Raw genomic sequence first — 13,699 nt, 5'->3', positions numbered from 1 at the left:
CAATCCGCTGTGTTGTTATAAGACATAATTAAGACATAATTAAGACATATTAAGACATATAAGGCACCGTAATCGTAGTCTGCGTAATAAAAGAAAGTATAACGTGATTGTGCCTCTGCATGGCTCCTCAAGGCAATATAGCGATTACAAAATTCATTTGAAAGGAATTAACGCTGCGGATTTCCCGACACGTGGGCCGTCTGGAAGTGAAGAGCTATGGTCCTGCACGAGGTGTTGGCTTCCGCGTAGCTGCTTCCTGCCCGTAACAATCGAGTCAAGGCGCTGCTACTGGGCCCATAGCTAAGAGCGCCGCTTTCGCTATAAAGCCAGGTCACCTTGGCGCTCCGTCGACTCTGTGTTAATATTTTATTTGCGTCCTCGTCCTCTGGTTGCTCGTGTCTTTCACCCTACACTTTGGTCGGCAGCGCGTGTAGAGATTGGGAACGGGCAATGTGAGGACCTCAGTGCGGCTTACGGAAACTATCTGACATGAAAGACATTTTTTTTTGAACGACGCTAACATAGAAGAGAGCGTATACTGCGCCTTTCGTTTACCCTGTGTGACAATATGTGGACAAAAAGCGACAACAAGTACGAAGTATGCCTCGCATGTGAGCAATAACATCTTCGACAAAATCGAGCTTGAGTGGCAGACGAGGCTATCTGCCATACTTTACCGCGTTCCATATGATAAGAGTGACGATAACACCACCTTTGACACGCGCAACAACGCACGCACTTCTGAGATCTTGCAGATTAGGCGCGTCCTCAGAGGGCATCCAATTTGAGTGCCTCTCAATATACATAACAAGTTGACGGGGTGCATCCTAACGTTCCGGGTACATGTTGGAAAGGTAAAAGTGACAAAGGCATAAAGGCCTTGCTAAGTACAAAATACATATCACCCCCTGTTGCTACAAACTGAATTGCCACAATTTGTGTTGTCTGTTTGTGGACGTGGCTGTGCGCGTTAAATAGAAAAACTAAATTGGGAAGTAACTAGTACTTCCGCCCTGAGACTCTTGCATAGATGAAGAGCACTTAGAGTCACTAAATAAATAATGAAATTGGGTACATAACCACTACTGAATATTAATCCATGATCCCTTACTGCAGCACGCTTATTCCTGAGACGGGTAAACGTATAGAGCACGCGGATCGCCCGTACGTGTGAAGCTCACAGACCTTTCTTGCCGCGCACCTAAGGGCCACTCAGTCTACCACGCGACACGTACGAAAAACGTCACAGTTTCGCCCGAAAGACAAAGCAACGAGTGCAATAGCAAGTCAGCTATACGAAATAAACATAGTAGTTTGACCTGCCGTATGAGCTTGCTTACTAAGTAAACTACCAATGGTATAATGGGTAAGCGCGACTGAACGAGGTTGTAGAAACAAATAGACGCACTGAGACAGCGGTGTCTCTGTGCGTATGTTTCTTTCTACGTCCTCGTTCAGTCGCGTTTAAAACATTATATCGTGGATTGAAACAAACTAGCCCGCCAACGTATTTTAACTAAATTAACAAGCACAATGTCACGCGCGCTCAGGTAAACATTAAAGGGACACTAAAGGTTAATATTAAGTCAACGTGGGCTGCTGAAATACCATCCCAGAAACCTCGAAACACTTGTTTCATGCGAAGAAGAGACTCATTTTAAGAGAAAATGCGTTCTGAAGCGTCTGCGTACCTCTAGCGCAGTTGAAATCGCCCGCCCACCGATCGAGGAGCGGTGACGTCATGGTCTCAAAGTGACGTTGCGCCATCGGTGAGTAAAACGGCCCCCGCAGACGGCGCTACGGCTTTTCTGCGCAAAAGGCAAGCGCGCGGCCAGAAACAGAGCCAAGACAGAGCCGACAGCAGCGCGAAAGCGGAACTATGTTGGCTAGCGGAAGGGAAAGCGCGCGACGATAAGCTGGTTGTTTAGTTTATGACTCCAATTTTGACGCTCCTTGCAATGAATGACCCTGAAAACGACACATTGGCTCGCCATGCTAGGCTCGACTTCAGTGAATTAAGCACGTGACCGGCTGCTTAGGGCTCGCACTGCCGGTGTCGTTGCGTACTACTACGACGGCAACTGTATGTTATTTCTATACATATTCCTACATTTGTAGCTTTTTCTTCGTGAAAACCAAATGCTGCACTCACCGCCCCGTCTTCGACCTGCAGTTGTGCTTGCGCTTCGGAGAATGCAGGCGAAACCGACGGAACAGCGCATTGCTTTGAAAGGCACTCCACAAGACTTCAGTAAGTCGGCGTTGAACACGTAATCCTCTGGATGAAGGTGCAGCGAGCACAATATGCGATTTCTTGACTCTTTGCCAACGCGCTGTGGCAGAGGTATGGCACTTAACCACTTCGAACGGAGTGGTTCCCTAGTTGGCACACAGTGATAAGTAACGTTGGATTCGCCGCTGCAACTGCCCTTGGCCAAGTTCCACGGACCGTTCGCGCATCCCACGACATCACATGGACGTAGCATTCTCGCTGCTTGTTCCAAATGCAAGTTTCGCGAGCCAGCAGAACTAGCGCAGCACGACGCGATAACGAAACAACTGAAACACCAAAGCGCGCGCAGAGTCGAGCGCAAACGAAACCTTTCGACCACCCATACTACTGAAGGGTAACGTCAAAATGTTATTTTTTTCTTATATTCGAATAGAAGTAGACAAGTAGTATTTTCTTCCGTCTTATAACCTAATGAAATTATCTTTTTAATTCGAGTAGTTGAGTACTAGTGACATGAATTATAATGAGGAGTGCCTCCGTCATTGGGCTAGTGCCGGAATGTCGCTGGGGTGGTCTCAAATCGTGTCATGCATTTACCTCAATTTCTTGGTTACTAAAGCTCTGTTCGCGATTGTATTGACGCCGTAGACGTTCTAGGGCATTGCTGTATCTCCTTAACTTGACTTCATAGTAACCTTTAGTGTCCCTTTGACACATCTCGCTCGATGAGCGCTGAAACTCGCTGTCAGAATGCTAGAGTGAGAAATCGCAACAGCAGCAGCGATCCAATTGACCTTCGTGCACCTCTCGCTTCATCACCTCCGAAACGTCGAAAGCACAGCGCATACGAAGCTATCGGCACTGCCCGCGCTCTGCAGAACATTGCAGATCGCCTTGAAGATGAGGCCCGCGCAGGCGTGCTGATTGGCGCCCGGCGCGCTAGCACGGCCGCGCCGTGAGCAGCAGCCGGCGGGGAAGAAAGCCCGCTTCCCTCGCCTTACCCTCCTGCCCTCGGGCTTAACGCGCGACGGGAGAGGGCGCGCTTCCGGCCCACCTTCCGTGCTCGCACAAGCGAGAATGGGCCGCGTTGAGTTGAGTTGAGTGGTTGTACGCTACTGGTGGGATTCGCCGCCTCACTCTCGCAAGCTTTCACTAGCACGTGGAGCATGCGGCGCGCGGCGACGATTTTATCGTCCTTGGACTTTATACGGAACCTCACGGTGACGACAACGGCGACACGACGCCGACAGCAGAAATGCGCCTGGAATGACCATACAATTGAATAAAAGAGGCATGTGAAGTCAAAAACCAATGGGCGGCTTTGAGTCCGCCACAGTTAGACGCGCTCCCTAACTTCGACCAACTGACAGGAAATGTAAATTACACGCTTGGATCGCTAGTTTTCGCGTACTCGAGGCAGCGCTTGCCTTGAATGACGCAGTAATTAGTGCGCAAACGAAATGTGGGTTGACGAAATGGCAATTTTCGACTCGATCATTCGACTACTAGCAACGCGTGCGCCTACGCGAACTGGCGCGAAGCCTCGCGGACGAGACAGGCCGCAGCCGCCAGGCTGTGGCCTGTCTGTACGCATGGCAAGAGATCGGCGCTGGTATCACGGCCAAGGACTTGAGCTTTTCTTGTATATTGCCAGGCGGTTACCGGCTCAGGCAACGAGTGGCGTCATTTCCTTCAAATGATTTGCTCGAAGGCTTGTGCCGAGGCGCATTGGCGTGTAATCACGGGGCATTTTCTGTATTTTGCGCGCTACGGATAACGCAGGACATATGAGGCCGGATATAGTGCATTCACATCGACTAAACGGATTGTTTTAAGGACGCATTAGCAGTTTTCGCATAGCACGCCTCGCTTTGAGTGAAATTATAAAAGCTTTTTTGTGGCACGGCACGAGCATCGAGTGACATTCTTGCTTCTTGCGCAGCACTTCCCGTTCACCCCCTCAGACGAGAGCCTGCGAAATTCAAGGTAAATCAGATAAAAAAATAGTAGTACAACACAAAATTTATAGGTTTCTTTAGATATGTGATCTCAGAGCATAAGTTTAGTCACATGTTGAGTTACTGAAGTGTATGGAATAATTGCAATTAATTAGAAATCACTGAGACGGCCGGTGGCGAAATTCAATATAAGCAAGGAAAAAAAAAACAGAAGACAGGAGTACAGTACAAAATTCATGCTTTTCATAATAGATATACAGGGTTTAAGTTTAGTCACAAGCTGAGTTACTGAAGTGTCTGAAATAGTTAGAATTAATTAGAAATCACTGATTACCGCACATTAAAGCACAGAGTCGAAGACTACAGAGACCCGCCACGTGAGCATGAGTGCGGTGAAATTCCTGCAAACCCGGAAGTAGAAAGCGGTAGTAATGACGTCAATAGTGACGTCGCACACAATAAGACATCATGAAATTTAACTGGCTAATTAATGTAAAACAGCCGCCTCCGAGTTCGCTTCGTGCGTTACGTTCCCCTAAAGTTAATCTACAGATCACCAACGCCGATGTGCAAGTGCCACTAAGAGACGCCTATGTCAAAGATTAAGATCGCGTGCCATATTTTAAAGAGCTAAATAGCACGCTAAAATTGTTTTGGTGATAGAAAAGGACCAATATGACCAAACACTGTTATCATTAACACTGTGACAATAATATCGTTATCGCATAACGTACAATTTCTTTTAAATAGCTTCGCTGTACTTAGCCCCGACATCATTGCATGACTCGCTCGGGTACGTTAGCCATCTTGCCGTAAGATACACCTTAACAATGGACAGCAGAATCATCTCCGTAGCTCCTTATAATAATAACTACCACAAGGTTTACTTCGCCTAAAGAGCGGTGGTGTCTTTAAACATAGTACGTTTACCAGAAAAGTACGAGAGCAATCAGTCTGCGCCCATTCAGACACACCTTAACGTTGTGAGCCCTTCGTAGGGTAAAGCATGCCACATGTTCTAAATGTTCGCTCTTCGGTGAGGCTTATGTGGCGAGCACATCGAAACAACATATCGAATTTGCGTGGCACAACACCACGAATTGAAAACAAACAATAAGTTGTCTCTGAAGCCGAAAAAGTAGGCGCATAATCTCCTTCGGGAGTTGACTAAATGATGCGTAAGCATTTGCTACCAATCACCTCCTGTTTCGTCGCCGTATGCTGCTGTATTTGATATAATTGCGAAAAACAAACCGAAAGAATGCTGAAACTGAGAAGGGTGGTTGCAACACCGAAGGGTAAAGTGGGACCAGCATGAGACGACGAAGCAACAGGCGAGTAGTAGCAATGTTCACTCATGTTATACGATGGTACGTTTGGATGGTGCCGCCGCATCGTGGAAGGTGAGTACTGAGCGATGCGTGCTATATATGTCATGTATAGCACGTTACGTGACTGAACAGTGTCCCGCTTGGCAGAGTTCGTACGTAGACGCGGTCGATAACGCTGCCTCATCTTAATGCGAACCATTATCGATCGCGATCAGCCGTACTTCGACGGCGGTTGCGTATGGCGCGTCCGCCATGGTCGCCGTTCCGCGGAGGTCGCCCTAAAGCTGATCGCACCTTGAATGCGATCGGCGATGGGGAAAGAGTGTGCCGAGTGCTGATGGCTTCGTGTAGGCTGTCCTCTCGCCGCTTAGTTTGCGGTGAAGCGAGAGGCAGCATGAAGGTGAATGCGCTCGCTGCCACGGGCCCTATCTTAAAATCGATCATCTTACGTGGCGGGTGGACGGACGGACAGGTGGGTGCTCTCGTTGGGTGGGCATAGAAATGCTTATGCAGTGAATAATTTGTGATTGTAATGCATGGCTTTCCACATACCTTGCGTGGTATGCGGCCGGTTTCCCTCAGAACCGCGCGTTGGAAGAAATTTATTTTAGCTTCGCCGCTTTTCGGCATTGTTTGACATAATTATTAACCTCAGTAGAAATATGTAGTGAACGACTCAGAGGTTTCACGATAAATAGATACACGGTTCCATAACAAAAAGATATAGGATAGGTACTTCCATGGAATGTCGGCTAGGTAAATGCTTATTTCAAAGTATGCACGATCGTGCTTCTGTAGGCATCTTGTTATTCAAGGGCATGCTCGAAAAGCATTGAGAAAAAGCAATTAAAACAGGAATATATATATATATATATATATATATATATATATACCAGAAAAAAAAGCAGTTCTGGGTTCGGGTAAATATTCACAGTGAAGCAGACGCGCGCAGACGCGCTTCATACGCGCGTCTGCTTCACTGTGAATATATATATATATATGAACAAGAAGTGTATGTCACTACAATTTCAACAGATAAATGAAAAAGAAGCATCGAAGAACATGGAGAAAGATCAGCTGCCGCTTTCAACATTGGTTTTGACCCGTTAATCAGAGTGTATCCTTGCTTCGGTTACATCAATGGACGCTTAGCATCGAGAGGATCACGGCGACACCAGAGTTTCTACGGGGGGTCGACTATTCGCATCTTAAGAGACTTTTTTGAGCCACCACCATAGCCGCCGCGCTAGGCCAGGTGCTGCCTGAGTGTGGCAATTGGAGGCGAGTCAGACATGCAAGTCATGATGGAAGGGGAGGAACTACCTCCCGACGTGTGCACCGAAGAGTACGGATGGAAGGCAGCAGTTTCTAGGCGAATTTCGACCAGATCCGCTGTTAGCGGCAATTCAGCCGGAGCTAGGCCTCATATGGCTACGTCGCCTAGAACATTTGAGAACGGCACTCGAGTCATGAACAGATTCGCCAGGACGTCCCGAACGCCATACTTGCCGAAAGATCACTTTATAATCATTCTCCGACCGCGAGGCGGACTCAATATTAGCAAGGTTGGCTCCACCAAGATAGGTAAAACCATCGTTGAAGCAGCTGGTCTGAGCTCGGACCACATTGCATCAGACATCATATGCGCGAACGTAAACCAAAACACAATTGTGGCAAGTACGCCGCATCGAGAGAATGCGGAGCAATATGTGAGAATAAGGTCTACTAACCTGGATGGATATAGCTTCGAGATCAATGCATATGAGGCTGCACATCACAACACGTGCAAGGGAGTGATCAGCAACATTGACTCAGCAGATGGCCTGACGGAGCTGGAGAAGAACATAGTCAACTCAAGAAACCCTTTGGCTCTCGCCGTTAAAAGAATAAAGAATACCGGTACTGTTATCATCGTCTTTGATGGACACAAGGTTCCGTATTTCGTCAGATACGGCCCGGTCCTTGTAAGGCGCTCACTATACAAGAAACAAGTCGACGTATGCTACGCTTGCGGTCGGCTCGGTCACACCGCTGACGTGTGCCCGTCTCCGCAAGAGAGAATATGCCAACGCTGTGGTGCAGTGAATCCAACTGACAAACATCAGTGCCAACCCAGGTGTGAACTGTGTGGTGGCCCGCACCCAACGGCGGAAAAAATGTGTAAGCAGTGCTATACAACTCCATACGTGGTCAGAAAACGGAGATACGAAAGGGCACTAGCAACCAACGTCAACAAGGACAATAACGACCCGCGGCCAAGATCAAGGTCCCGTGGCAGGTCCAGGTCCCGCAGTCACTCACGCTCCAGGGGAAGAAGCGTGTCCAGATCCCCACCCAGATCCAGATCCCAATCCAGGGCACGATCCGGATCAAGAGATCGGAGTCAACAGGCTGCATCGAAACCCGGGGAAGGAAGCAATGGATCCACGTGGGCCAACAAAGTCAAGGGAACAGCCATAGCGGACAAGATGCCGCCTCACCGGGGCACCAATAAAACAAGACTTATCTGGACCGACGGCGCGCGTACAGATCCGGTAAGTGCCATGCTTTGTGAGCCACCCCCCGAGCAAAGTACGGACCGTGAAGTAGAAAGACATAAGAAAGAGAATGCAGAACTTAAGGAAATGAATCAGAACATGATTAGAGAGAAGACGGTAACAAGGAAACTCTTAAGCGAGGCTAAACGAGCAGAAAACAAAGATAGCACTAATACAGGCAAACAAGCCCCAGTCCCCGCGCCTGCTGGTGAAGGACCAATGTCAACCAAGCGTAGGGCTATTGAAAGTAAACTCAAGAGCACTGAAACACAGATGGAGGAAGTCAAACAAGCGCAGGCGTCTTTTAAAGACAACATGCAGATGCTGATGGACAGTGTCTTCTCACAGTTGACAATGAATGTAGGCCAAATACAGACGGCACTGAATGACCCTAAGGAGTGGCTGAAGGCTTTTGGCGAAATAATTAAAACCCTGGAAATGATGATTATGTCAATGGAGGTAAGAGAACAATGCGGGTCGTCATTCGTCAGAGCTACACTTACTCCCCAGGCGGGGGAGATGAATATGCAATATGGCTCACAATAAGAGGGAATTTCGAATATGGCAGAGGAATTGCGGGGGGTACAATAACAAACGTTCCATCATCCAGCAATACCTTAGGTCACTTCAGTCTAAACCGGATATTATCGCACTTCAAGAGACAGGATATGGATATGTCACACTCACTGTATACAGAGCCATAGAGTGTCAAATGTTCGGTAGGGGCCTGTACGTGCTTGCAAATAAGCAGCTTACACACATCCCACAAGACTTAGGCATCATAGACAAAAACCTAGAGTACCTCATGGTTGAGGTTGTAGTACCAACGTCGCACAAAATCAAAGGAACAATATCCTATTCGTACTCAACATCTACATCAATCTTAAACACCAGAAACAACACTTCAAGAGGTAATTCGAAAAAAGCTACTAATCTAGCTGGAAGTACACCTCTGATTATATTAGGAGACTTCAATGCAGCCCACGAGCTTGGGGCTACGTTACGACGAATGCCAAGGGCAGGAATCTGTGGAATCACGTGGATGAGCTAGACCTGGTCTTAATCACGGATAAGAACATCCTACAAGGGTTGGCATTTCTCTCTGCAGAGACACCACACCTGACCTAACGTTCATTAAGAACACAGAGCATGTTTCATGGATTAACACAAACATGAATTTTGGCAGCAATCATTACGTAATAGAAGTCAAACTGGAAGTTGAGAAAGGCCGAACTCGAGAATTCTAGGTCGTAGATTGGGACCTTTTTCGTAACTTAAGAGCCCAAAGCGGAAAGGAAACCACCAAACTCAATCTCAGAGACTGGTGTGAGGGCATCAGAAGGGACATCAAAACAGCGTCCAAAAGAGTTGTTACAGACAGTAATGTAGAAGCAATGGAGTTGAAACTTGCTCACCTAATAGAATACAAGGAAGCCATAACCCGAAGGTGGCGGGCCCAAAGGCTAACTCGTAGGCTGAGAAAAAGAATCGCAGAACTTAACAAACAAATCGAACAACACTGTAACACCTTTTGCCAGCAACAGTGGGACAAGTTTTGTGAGTCAATCGATAGGCAAATAAGGAAAGACAAGACGTGGAAATTGATCAAGCATCTGCTGGATGAAAAAGGCACTAAAGCCAACCAAAGACACAGCCTTGCCCGAGCTATACGCGTAGCCCTCAAGGATCAGCCCATCGAAACAGTTACCAAATAACTAATTGACAAATACCTACCAGTTAGAAATGAGCAGGAGCAGCCACTTCCATCAGAATACAGGGGAGCCGCTCCAACCTGAACTCGATCAACCCTTCACCACATCCGAAATTCGGAGGGTGTTAAGTGAACTAAATCGAAAGTCAGCCCCCGGTCTTGATGGAGTAACAAACAGATCACTTAGCAATCTCGATGAGCCGTCAATTGAATCGCTGACAGACTTCATCAATGAAGCATGGATCTCAGGCGAAGTCCCAGAAGAATGGACAACTTCACAAGTTATAATAATAACGAAGCCGGGTTTCCTGCAAGCTTGGACAACTTAAGGCCAATATCACTTACATCATGCGTGGGGAAGGTCGCTGTACACGCAATCTTTAACAGGCTAAAGGGCCACTTAGAGGACAATAATATATACACTCACAACATGCTGGGTTTTAGGTCCGCACTTTCCACGCAGGATGCCATGAAGCAAATAGACACCACGTACCCGACGGATATTCCAGAAATACTAAGGCCATACTGGGATTAGACTTGGAAAAAGCGTTCGACAGCATCAAGCATGAGTACATCCTCAAAACGATCGAAGACATTGGACTCGGGTTGGGGATGTTTAAATACATCAAATCCTTTCTCGAGGCACGCACGGCGAAGATAAAGGTCGGAGACACAAACTCGGAAGTGGTTCAGCTCGGAGATCGAGGAACCCCCAAGGGTCGGTGATCTCTCCCGTCCTTTTCAACCTGTGCATAATTGGTCTGTCCAGAAAGCTGGGCAACATTAAGGGCATTGACCATGCCATATATGCTGATGATCTCACTGTATGGTGTGCTGGTTGCAGTGAAGGGCAGATACAGGACGCACTGACTGAAGCGATCAAGACGGTGGAGGAATACCTGAGACCCACGGGACTCAAGTGCTCTCCACATAAATCGGAGTTGCTGCTTTATAGACGTGAAAAAGGGGGCAGGCCTAAGGGCTGGAAACCTCTATCGGAAAGCAATATACACCTACATACAGAAAATGGTGCCAATATACCAAGAGTCAACGTGATCAGGGTATTAGGCTTTTTCAGTGATGCAAATGGTGGTAACCATACGGAGGTCCAGAAAATCACCCTTAAAACTGATAACGCGTGCAGGATGATCAGACGCCTGGCAGGACGACACAAGGGCATGAAAGTAGATAACCTCATGAGGTTAATCAACTCTTTCGTGCTCTGTCATATTTCATACCCCGCTGCCATGTACAACTGGACGCAGGTTCAACTCAAGAAGCTTGACGCAGCGATCAAGAATGTTGTTAAAAGCGCATTGGGGCTCCCAATTCGAAGCAGCACTCCAAATTGCTCAAGTTAGGAATACACAACACGACCATGGAGATCGCGGAGGCTCAAGAAACATGACAAATAGGGAGACTATCTATAAGCAGCACGGGAAGATCAATCCTGGACAAAATCATGATCAACCCCATTACGGATCCTGCACAGTACACTAAAGTTAATCAAGAATTCGAAGACAACATAATTGTAGCACCGCTACCCAGGAATATGCACCCAAAACCTAACATCCACAGGAGAATTGCACGAGCCAGGGCGTTAATCAAGAAAATGAATAAAGGGGACAGAGGAGCCTGCTTTCTTCGTGGCGGCGGTAGGGGATCATTAGGGCAATTGCACCAACTGCGCCACTGTCTACACTAGCAAACCTGAAGTCGCTGAACTAGTTGCCATTGCATTGACACTAACAGACGATAGACTCACAGAAGTGTATAGCGACTCGAAAACAGCAATTAGAGCTTTCAATAGGGGAAAGATTGCCCCACAGGCTGCGAGAATAATTAACAAAAGGCAAACAAATGTTACACGTTACATTTATCGGTTCCCGGCGCACCTTGGTTCACTTGATGGCATTCCTGTCAATATAAATGAATCGGCCAACAGCGTCGCCCGCGACCTTACAGACCGGGACGCTTTTACATATGGTTTTGATTCTGCTGGATTGGAGAACTTACAGAGAGATACGCTCATTACAATGAAATTACAAAACATTACTACATGGGAAGGAGGGAGTTTCCACCCCCTCACTATAGGCTAAACAGAGCACAAGCAGTTACGCTTAGGCAATTACAGAGTGTTATTATTCACCTGCACAAATAAAAAAATGGTATAACATTGCAGACATGAATATTATATGGAAAGCATGCAAAAAGGAGATATGCACGCTTGAACATCTGCTCTGGGAGTGTGGGTCGCTCGGCCCTGGCATTTCCCGGAATCGGTTTTTAGGAATGATCAGATCTCGAGATCATATCCCTCAAGTCCTGGCTGTCCAGTACGCCCATGATAGGGCTAGGAGGCTTGACCTCCCGGTCCCAACATGGGCCTAGCCAGGCAGGTGGCAACACCTTCTACAGGACAATAAAGCTTTTTCCTCCTCCTTCTCCTCCAAGAGATAAATAAATTACTTCGCTCAATCATGCACCACTTCACTCTAAAAATACAACGTTTTTATTTAGCCAAAAAGTGTACCTTGTATCGGTGTTCAGACACTTAGAGCCACTCTACCCCATATAAACGACAGAAAGAAATACCAGGGTAGTGTCGTAGTGTTAAAGTGTACTTGAATACACAAGTTTATGTGCAATACGACCAACGTGTATGCCGCACCCAATGTATAGTTTACCGGTACCTCCTTCCCTCATGTTTGCCCGATATGTAAAGAATCTAACAATACAACGAGCGGAATAGCGGGGCACGTAAAAAGAGCGAGCATTCGCAGGCCACTGCACGAAATTTATTAATGCGAAAGCATTTTAAGCCCAATGAAGCAGAAAATTCGGCGAGTGCGCGGCGTTAACATCCGGTGGTACCAAGGCCCACGTGGTCAACGATGACGTCACGTTAACGGCGTTTCACCTGCTGCGGCTCGCAGTGCAGTATCCCACGGTGAACAGCCACGGCTTTGGACGGACGCCTGGGCGCACGCTCAAAAATTTGACACAGCCCGACTGAAAAATCGGGTTGACCCACGTGCAAAACCAACCTGGCCCACTCCCGAAATCGACTTGACCCACTCACAAAATTTCGGTGGCCCATCGTCAAAAGTTACTGTGCCCAATTCGAGCACATGACCTATGAAAGGTATCACGTGGAAGAGCCTAAATGAGTTCGCATACAATAGACGTAGGTAGACGTAATGCCTCTGTAACTTTCTTGAGCTGACCCCGGGCGCAGGCTTAGGATTTGAAGCTTTAGCCAGTGTAGGCAGCAGGCTGTAGTAATGTTTCGGATGCGACAGACCGCCCATAATTCCTTACCATTTCCTTATCCTAATTATAAAGGTCTAAAGCCCTAGAATACTGTATAATATTGAATCTCTGCTTTGCCGCGATAAAAACAGAGCACCCGTCATAACTTACCTAATCGCCCAGGAGACGGCGCTACAGACGATGCACACGACAACAGCAGCAAACCAAGCCCACGCTAGGTCCGGCATTGCCGAAGGACAGCCTGGTGGCGGTCGCCTACTGTGAAAACGAGTGCCACAAAAGTACTGGCTATCCGGCGGCAACTAGAGCGGCAACATTTGCCGGCACCGGGTCGCGCTGCATGGGCCGCCGATAAGGTCTTGGCCCTCTCCCAAGTCTCTCAATCCTGCCGGAAGCGGGCGCTTACGTAAGGGCCGTCCTATTTTCACGACCCAAACGCAGTTTTTTTTAAGCGCAACGTGCTTCCTTTGGCCTATTCGAAAGCTGACTTATCTCTCTGTCACCTGTTTACTTCCGCGTAAGTGGAGGCGCAGGGTACGTCCGCTGCTCGATGGTTGTCGACCACCGATCAGCCTGCTTGCGAACGCCTTCTTAAAGATGACGATTATGATGCGCGAATATTTACCAATAAAGCGAAGGCACTCAACAACAGTTGT

At 47.6% G+C, this 13,699-nt stretch overlaps 1 protein-coding gene across 2 annotated transcripts in view; it reads right to left on the bottom strand.

Annotated features, from left to right (window-relative positions):
* LOC126526506 (probable cytochrome P450 9f2) overlaps window positions 1-13,358 on the bottom strand; it is a 41,565-nt gene extending 28,207 nt beyond the window's left edge. Inside the window, exon 1 of one of the 2 annotated variants that reach the window (XM_072289623.1) lies at window positions 13,194-13,358. In XM_072289623.1, coding sequence (XP_072145724.1) covers window positions 13,194-13,270 — 77 coding nt within the window. In that variant the 5' untranslated portion in view covers window positions 13,271-13,358. The remainder of the gene's footprint in view (window positions 1-13,193) is intronic. The other variant, XM_050174425.3, reaches the window with a different exon arrangement.
* Window positions 13,359-13,699: the final 341 nt, after the last annotated feature.

This window comes from Dermacentor andersoni, chromosome 8, assembly GCF_023375885.2.
Source record: "Dermacentor andersoni chromosome 8, qqDerAnde1_hic_scaffold, whole genome shotgun sequence".
Lineage (NCBI taxonomy): Eukaryota > Metazoa > Arthropoda > Arachnida > Ixodida > Ixodidae > Dermacentor > Dermacentor andersoni.
This window is presented reverse-complemented; position numbering and strand designations above follow the sequence as displayed.